Raw genomic sequence first — 8,600 nt, 5'->3', positions numbered from 1 at the left:
ATAGTGATAAATCGATGTAATGCCTGAAGAAATCAATAGCTTCTTATGTTACTGTAAATTAGATCTGCTCTTCTTGTCCCTTTCTGATTAAAATCCTTCGTTAAAGTTCCTGTGTCTTTCAGGGTTCTTTCCTAAAGAGCCTTCCCTTCTGATTGAAGGAGCCTTGACAGCAAACAAGGCACTTCAGGAAGTGGAGGAGCACTTTCCTGTGTGTCCTCCATCAATGGCACTGATGAACACAAAGCTGTCAAGAAGGATTATCCCCATTACAGGGATTCTCCAGGTTTTGCTTTGTCAAATCTAAATGCTTCAGATCATCAAAATACACATATATTTTCAGACAAAGATAACCTGACTAAACACAGAAAGCAGTTTTCAGACGGTGATTTCACTTAAGAAATAGAAATAATGATAGTCCCTTAAACATTGTACTAAAATCAACTGGACTGCTCTGAAGGCAGATTTCCCAGAGGGAAACTGGGAGAAACTATAACTGATCCCAGATATAACTTAAGGCGAACTTCGTGTTTCAAAATGGCTACTACTCCTATCAACAGTGGTATACAACAGGGCCATTGCAGATAGAAAAAAATGAGTAAATTTCCACTAAAAAACAAGGAAACTTCTGAGTTTGAAAAATCGAAAATGTACTAGAAAAGACTTTCTGAGTTCACAGAAACTATTTTTAAAAATTCCTAACAAAGTCTAATTTCTTGACAAAATAAATTATAACAGTCTAATTTGCATTTGCAGAGACATTTAAAATTTAACAGTGAAAGGGAGAATTAATTATTGATAAAACATTTTTAAAGGCTCGTTTGTATTCAGCCAATTGAATATGGAGGCCTCAGCAAATGTAAAATAAGTCATAATTTGATGACTTCAGAAAAATATCATATTAGCTTCAGGAAGGCAAAACATAAAATCTTAACGGAAACTTTACATAGACGATAAGGGGGATAACATTTATGAGACACTGAATGAACTGAATTATCTATATTGTTTTATTACAAACTTCCAAAAATGTCTACAGTTTTAATAGTATTCAACTACACAAGTAACTCCCAGATGTTTCATGATTATATCAGGATTACAGTCTGCTGCAGACTATAATTAAAATAACATAAATCCATCTTTTAAAAAACATCTGCTGCAGTTCTTAGCTTTAATGTTGACGCCTTCTGAAAAGAAATGGGTATAATATTGTTGTCATCAGTTCAAGTAGAGGGAGCTAATGATGGCGACACACTCACTTTCCTCTGATTGCTGGAGTCCTTCTTGGTTGCTTTGATGAAATCACTCCGACTGTGAAGATACTCGTCGTACTCCTCCTGCGTCATGTCTCCATTCTCGAGAAGAACGTGCGGCACATGGGGCTCTGATGTGGCACAGCGGCGGTGAGCAAAGACATCAAGATGGAAACTGTCAGTTTCTGTGACTGAAAGCTTCACTGGGGAGTAAAGAGGTAATCCAAAAGCACAGAATTACGCCCACGCTGATTGTGGAATTAATTGTATCACAGTGTGGCTAAAGAAAAGAAAACTAAACGAGAAAAAGGATTAAGTTTCTCTCTTTCTTGTTAAGGGAAAGGATGAAGATTTAGTGAGAGCTGCAGTCGGCACACTCTTCCAAGTATAAGGTTTTACAAATCAGGATAAAATAACATTTGGATCATTGCCAGGTTTTAAAATAATAAAAATTTCACACTGTCACTCAGTTGAAGCTTAAACCAAAAATTCACCAGCTTAAAGCAGAAACTTTTCTATAATTTTTCTTTTTTATTCTGTATTCATTCAAAATTCATCATTTTGAATGAATTCTAACTTAGTATTTCTTTCAGTTCATTAAAGATTAGAAATATTTGTTTTCCACACACCTCCATATTGTATGAGCCCAGCACCTCAATGGACGATGGACCCCCTTTGACTGGCTAATGCAAAGGCAAAGGCAATTAGGCCATTCACTTGGGAGAGAGGAACATGTTTATGCATCCCAGTGCAGCTCAGAGTGAAGATGCTGGTCAGAAACATAAAATCTTACCAAGTATTTTAGTATTTTCTTGTGCAAAAAATCTTAGCACACTTGAAACAAGGCATAACTAATTTACAAGTAACTTCTCAGGAAGAAATAAGAGCCTGTTTTAAGTCAATAATTTCTTAATATTGCTGAAAAAGTATTAGCTATTACTTTTTCACCAATACTGAGGAATTATTAACTTTAAAGTAGCTCCTTCTTGCTGAAAAGTTACTTGTAAGTTAGTTTTTTTTTTATTTCAAGTAGGGTAATGGCACAAGAAACGACTTAAAATACTTGGTAAGATTTTGTGGTTTTGCAGTGTGTTGGTTTCCTAGACATTCACGCTTATATGATGTTTCTTCTGACTTGCTCCTTCTTTAAATGTATAAATTTTCACTTCATCAGCTCAAATATTAATGTTGATGCATCTACATTAGCCTTGGTAAATATTGTTATGCATTTATGCCAGAATTTCTTGTGGAGGTAATTTTGCCACTCCTTTCCCATTTTTTCTTAATTTTAGAAGAACTATCATGAGATTTAAACCTGGACTAGAAATATGCATAATATTTGTCAACAATAATGCATTTTAAGGTCTTACTTTTCGCACTGTATTGTCAGTAATCGAAACACAATGCTGTTGCTAAAAGCTATGTGTGAATGTTTGAAGCACAGCTCTGTCTCCTTCATCCCTTGGCTGAAGCTGAACCTCCATGCTGTGGCAGAAACAGCAGCACAAGTCTGCTGTGAATTAGATTGTCCCGGACTGACCACAGGTCTGCTTGTGAACAAAGTGCTCATAAGAGGCCCATCAGCTCAGTGTGTCCACGGCTCATTCCTGCCTCAGGGAGACAACCAGCCCACACATCCTGGAGATCAAGACGGCATTGAGGGACAAAAAAAGAGCACCACAGGAGGAAAAACCTTGGCAATGTACTCCTACACCATGAAGAGGGACTCTGCTGGCATGCAATTTATTTTTCCTGGACAGGTACTCTAAGAAAGGTAAGTGAGTCACCTCGCTGCTGATCTGATTGTGTAAAAGAAAAAAAAAAAACTAAGAGCCAATTTCAGAATGTTTTACTTGTAAATGAATAAAAGCCTAAGAGCAGAGCTGAGTTTTAAGTTATAAACTCACCGCTGGGGTAGATGAGTATTTCGACAGGGCAGTCGTAAGTGTACTTGTCAGCCAGTGTGATGACGACGCTGGTTGCTGAGCGAGCCAGAGGGTCTGCATCAGCTCGGATGGCGTGAGAAGGGCTCTCCACTCCTACACAGAGCAAACAACAAGTGGCTCTGAAACACCGGCAATTACTCCAGTCGCTAACAGCATCCTGGGCACACATTTCCAGAGGAATTCACACATAGAGGAAGCAGCGTTAACAATCGACAACTCAACAAACTTACCTGTGCAGTTTCAATTAAAAGCTGTGGAAGATATAATTAGGGCTGCAAATAAAGATTATTTTAGTATTGGATTATTCTGATGATTGGAAAATTCTGGTGATTTTATTTAAGCCTTTTCAGTATTAAAAATGCATTAAACGATGCAAATAAATAATGAGATTCCTTATAAATATTTTATTTTTTGAAATGCAATAATGTTGCTTTCCTTGATCATTTGTATCAAAGGACGCATCTGCAGCTATAAAAATAATCCTCATAACACGCGAAAAGCTCAACCTTTTCTGTTCGACTTAATATAAGTACAGTGTTGGACTGATCTGTTTATTATTATTTTATTAATAGTCAATAAGAAAAATATGTCAACTTGTTTCCACAATTTGAACTGGGCGGAGCTAAAAGTATGGCACTCGGGGTGTTTGGAGTAAAACATATCTACATTTTTTTGCATCTTAAATGCAACATTTTGTACGATTTTAGCTTAAATATTGTTCTGAATATGTTGCTCTTGCTCAAAGGAGCAAATGGCCTCCTTTGAGTCACTCCAGTTAATGATTAATTGATTACTTAAATAGTTTATTATTATCTCAACTGATTCAACACAATTAATCATTTCAGCCTTAAAGCAAACACCATGGAAAATTGCAAATTTAATCTGGTTGGTGGGAGACAGAGAAGTTGTGACTTCCTCACTTTGCAAGTCAGAGACTCAGTGATCAGCTCAGAAAAAACAACAACTTGGTTTTGAATTTTGTTTGCATGACTGTCTCTGACTGCAGCAAAAGCATGTTTGGCAGTGAGCTGTATTTGTGCAGCTCACCACCAAACACTTTCCCTTACAGTTTCTTATGATTCAGATAAGGAAATGAGATCACTGATGTCTTTTTCTCCAAATAAACTGATGGTAGATATGCAGAAACCTCCCAAGTAAGTTGAGAAATTCAGCAAATATCGAGAAAAAATTCTGGTGTCCTCAACAGCGTATTTTTATTAGGATAGGTGCATCTATTTTATTTTAGTTTTAGTGTTTTTATTATTGCATGACTGTTGGTGTTACATTGATATATGAATGTCTCTCTTGGGGATAAAGTCTATCTGTCTGAGGCAGAGAAGTGGTGTAAAACAGAAATCTTTTAAGTAACTGAGGAATCCTCTAAAATCAAACTGATCATTTTAGACAAAATATACAAGCACAGACATATGCAACACGGAGAGTGTCACCATGTTGTAGGAGTTTTTATATTACAGATGTTAAGAGCCTCCAATAATTGCATATAAACAAAAGAGATAAATCATCTAACCTGCTAGAAGGTATGGAGCTCGAATCTCCAGCTGGAAGTTAAATTCATAGTCCATGGAGTTTATGGCCTCGTCCTCCAGCAGCGCTGCCAGCCACAGTGGAGAGGCGTTTGGATTCTGATCGTGAGGACTTGAGGCACAAGTGGGTCTTTCACGACTGAAAATATAGATAATGTTTTTCAAGAACTTTAACACGCCACAACAGTCATGTTCAATATCTTACCTGAAATGTATGTATTTCGGTAAATTTATGTATTTCAGCAACTGAATCCACTTAGTGCATACACTTTCTGGGGCTAACATATTAGCATGTGAAATAAGGCAAAATTAACTAATTTTTCAGCAAGAAATATGAGCTTGTTTTAATTAAACAATTTTATAATGTAGATTTTTAAAAAGTACTTGCTCCACTAGCAGATTATTTCACCAATAAAAAGACATTTTCTCACATTAGAAGTAAAATAATCTGCCAGTAGAACTAAAACATCAATATTAAGGAATTATTAATTTAAAATATACTTCTATATTTTGCTTAAAATTTACTTGTAAATTAGTTGAGTCAAATTTCAAGTGTTCTAAGATATTTGGACTAGAAATTAGACAAAAAAAATGCTTGGTAAAGTTTAGCATTTTTACAGTGTGTTGCAATTAGTTGCACATGTACTGATGATTTTCTATTTATCAATATGATATATATATATGTATTTTTGCTTACAGTGAATGAAAACACAACATTCAAGAAGATTATAATATTAAGTGTTCAAAAAACCAAAATGATTTCATGAAAAATACGTTTAATATCATCTTAAAGATTGCTATTATCTAAAAGTACTTTTAATGTGAGTCTCATCATAATCAGATTTATTGAAAATAACTGTTAAACCTCGATTTAAAACTCAACAGAATGTAATCTTAACACACATTGGTTTGTCATCTGGTTTTCATCTCTTACGTTCGGGAGAAGTTCGGCGACAATCCCTGCTCCTCGTTGATGGTCCTTTGTACCCGAGGAGTGCAAACCGGTGGGGATGAGACCCTGATCCCGCCGCTGGGCAAAGTGGTGAGCTCAGATGACGTGCTGACCAGGATGTGCACCGTTTCCATTGGGGGGATAATTCCAAGGTTAACCACTAGCACAGTCCTCTCAAAGTCCTCATCCACCAGTATGTTCCCTGTAGCTCCAGTTTAGAAAAGATAAAATAGTATTTTGTGTCAAAAACCATTGTAAATGTATTTTAAAGTAAACTTTAATAGTGGATTCTTTGGTTATTTTTTTTTTGCTTTCAAACAACTTCCTTGTTACAGCACAGTTTTGTTTTGCAGACAGAAAAACTAATTGGTCTGCAAATGGATCTTTAAAGATATGTCTAATGATGGATTTAAAATAGTAGCTGGGTGAATTTTTAGAAACCCTTTAGGGCTGAATTATTAATGGTGCTTGCAGTCTCTGAAAATTAATCCAATATTTGCCATTCTTATTCTCTTTGAGTATGAAATGACAGAGCATATTCATATAATTACAGACAGAAAAATAAGCATTGAGCATTTCAGCATTTTTCTCAGTAAACATATTTAGGACACTTATTCATCAGATTTTGGTAACATCCAAAAATATCCTCACATACAAGGAAATCATTGTCCATGCATAAAGTATTTCATGTTATTGGCAATAAAGTGAGAGGCCAAAGGGAAAACGGATTGTATTTAAATAGCAGAAGATGTTGATGATGATATTATATTATGTAGTAAATCCCAGCTGCTTTATTTTCTTTCTCTGAAACCAGTTGAGCATTTCCTTGGCTTTGCTCAAGGCAATCTGTCACTCAGTAACAGACTGCTGCATCCTAAGAGCACAAAGGAGCATCAGCATAGATCCCTCCTTCCAGCAGCTGTCAGACTATATTCTGTTTATATATGTTCCTTGTTTCATCCTCAGAATCATGGTAACAGATTCACATTATTAATAATATCTCAGTAAATTCAGTGTGAAATAATCTTCACACCACCAAATGTTGGTGTTGCTGCAGCAAACTTTAAATAACCTCCAGTGTGTTTTCTCTTCAGCAGTGGAGTCTGGTGCAGAGAGGTGGCATTGCAGCTGAGTGTGTTACTTCTTGGGTTGTTTTTTTATTTTTTAAGCAACAGTACAAATTAAGTTCAGGTTCTTCTACAACTCTTTACAAGAGGTTTTTGGCTCCTTAACGACTCTTATTATTATCCTCTTGACTCCACTGTTGCTAATCTTGCGAAAATATATAGTTTTTGTCCCACTTCTGGAACATTCAGAAGTTTATAAATATATATTTAACAAATGTCATCAGTATTTTTAGCAAAACTGAGGTTGTGAAGATCTTTTTTCCTCATGTCGCCATGAAATACATTTGTGTTTCCATGGAAAAGAGGAATGTCTTTACAGGCTATTAATAAAAAATAAAGCACCTGACATTAATTTCTCCTCAGGGAGGTAGAATTGCTTTCTAAATACTCAAAAGTTTGCCTTTCTTCAATTCTTTTTATATAATTTTCCCCAACTTTTCTTCATGTTTCCAAATCTTCTCATTATATTTTATTACATGTAAATGAATTTATCAGATTATCTGATTTTACTGCACATGTGGATGACTTATCTGTTGTAAATGTCATGTCAAAAGCCTCATCACAGATATACCAGGAAGGATTTTGCAGTGTAATATTCATTTTCCCTGCTGCATTGCTAATGCATTCACCAGTATTGTGTATGAATAATACCCATGTCTCTCAGTAGCTTCATTAGATTATGACTTGCCTGCTGCAAAACACTGAACCAGACAGTACAGAGAGGGATCTAGGATCAACATAAACACTTTACAGAGCTGGAAAAGATCCTCAGACTTCGATTGTGCAGTTCTGCGCTTTCATCACAGTAAACCCCCTGTACGCCGCACAAACAGAGGACTGAGCTCATATAACAATATTGATCTGAGTCCCTTCAGCCTTACCGGTGCCGCTCTGGAGACCCCCGTTAGCGGTGTGGCAGATGTCCTGATAACAATCATCAAGTTTTGCCTTGCCTTTTATTTGCAGGGTTATAATTTGACTGGATATCATAGCCTCAAACCCAACAACAATGGAATTTTCTTCCAGTGGATATATGAAGATACCTTCAGGGAAGAAAGAAGAAAAGACTGATGCTCAGAGGTTTGAATTGCTTCAATGTGTCTGTGGCATGCAGTCGTCTCGCTTACCCTCAATTGCGTGATCCTCAATATTCTCGTAGGTCATAGAGGCCGTCAGAGCCAGAGTATAACCCCTGACACAGCAGGTGATGTCAGACACACTGAGGGGCAGAGCACACTGGCTCTCCTTGTTAATGAGTCCAGGCATCCTGCTGGCTTTAGGATTCTGCTTTGAAAAGTAAACAGAACCAAATCCGTACATTTGATTAAAATAGGAAAATTGTTGGATCTTTTTTTTTAAAACTTCACACAGTGAGAACAAAAGAAACGTTCTCCTTTGCTGTTTACATAGGATTTGTGATAGAAAGTACCAGTCAGGTGCTTCTAATTCCCAGTTAGTTAAAATGCCATGCTAAATCTGCCAAAACCTTGAGAGAATTGTTCTGTTCTGCTGATAGAGCCAAACATTGCCTAAGACAGTGGTTCCCAAACTTTTTCTCATGGAACCCCCCATTGGTTTCCAAACTATTTCTGGGGCCCCCTATGGATTACAAATAGCTGTCTGGTTGAACGATATGTGTGAGCGAAGGGGGTGGGGGGTGGATTCTTAGAGACTCCCTGTTATACTCAGCCCCGGCTCCATACGAACAAGTGTGTGTGTGTGTGTGTGTGTGGGGGGGGGGGGGCAAATTTTTTTGGGGGAAAATAAAATAGACGCAAAAAAAA

At 36.7% G+C, this 8,600-nt stretch overlaps 1 protein-coding gene across 3 annotated transcripts in view; it reads right to left on the bottom strand.

Moving 5' to 3' along the window:
- The window catches only part of vwa5b1 (von Willebrand factor A domain containing 5B1), a 39,776-nt gene that overhangs the window by 23,388 nt on the left and 7,788 nt on the right, over positions 1-8,600 (bottom strand). For 2 of the 3 annotated variants that reach the window (XM_015037928.1, XM_015037926.1), the window contains exons 2-7: positions 7,944-8,103; positions 7,698-7,859; positions 5,672-5,897; positions 4,722-4,876; positions 3,155-3,286; positions 1,254-1,378 (exon numbers count right to left, since the gene is read on the bottom strand). In XM_015037928.1, the coding sequence (XP_014893414.1) occupies positions 1,254-1,378; positions 3,155-3,286; positions 4,722-4,876; positions 5,672-5,897; positions 7,698-7,859; positions 7,944-8,082 (939 nt within the window). In that variant the 5' untranslated portion in view covers positions 8,083-8,103. The remainder of the gene's footprint in view (positions 1-1,253; positions 1,379-3,154; positions 3,287-4,721; positions 4,877-5,671; positions 5,898-7,697; positions 7,860-7,943; positions 8,104-8,600) is intronic. The other variant, XM_015037927.1, reaches the window with a different exon arrangement.

The sequence above is a fragment of the Poecilia latipinna genome, unplaced genomic scaffold (genome assembly GCF_001443285.1).
Source record: "Poecilia latipinna isolate Pla-1442-1.1 unplaced genomic scaffold, P_latipinna-1.0 Scaffold424, whole genome shotgun sequence".
Taxonomy (NCBI): domain Eukaryota; kingdom Metazoa; phylum Chordata; class Actinopteri; order Cyprinodontiformes; family Poeciliidae; genus Poecilia; species Poecilia latipinna.
This window is presented reverse-complemented; position numbering and strand designations above follow the sequence as displayed.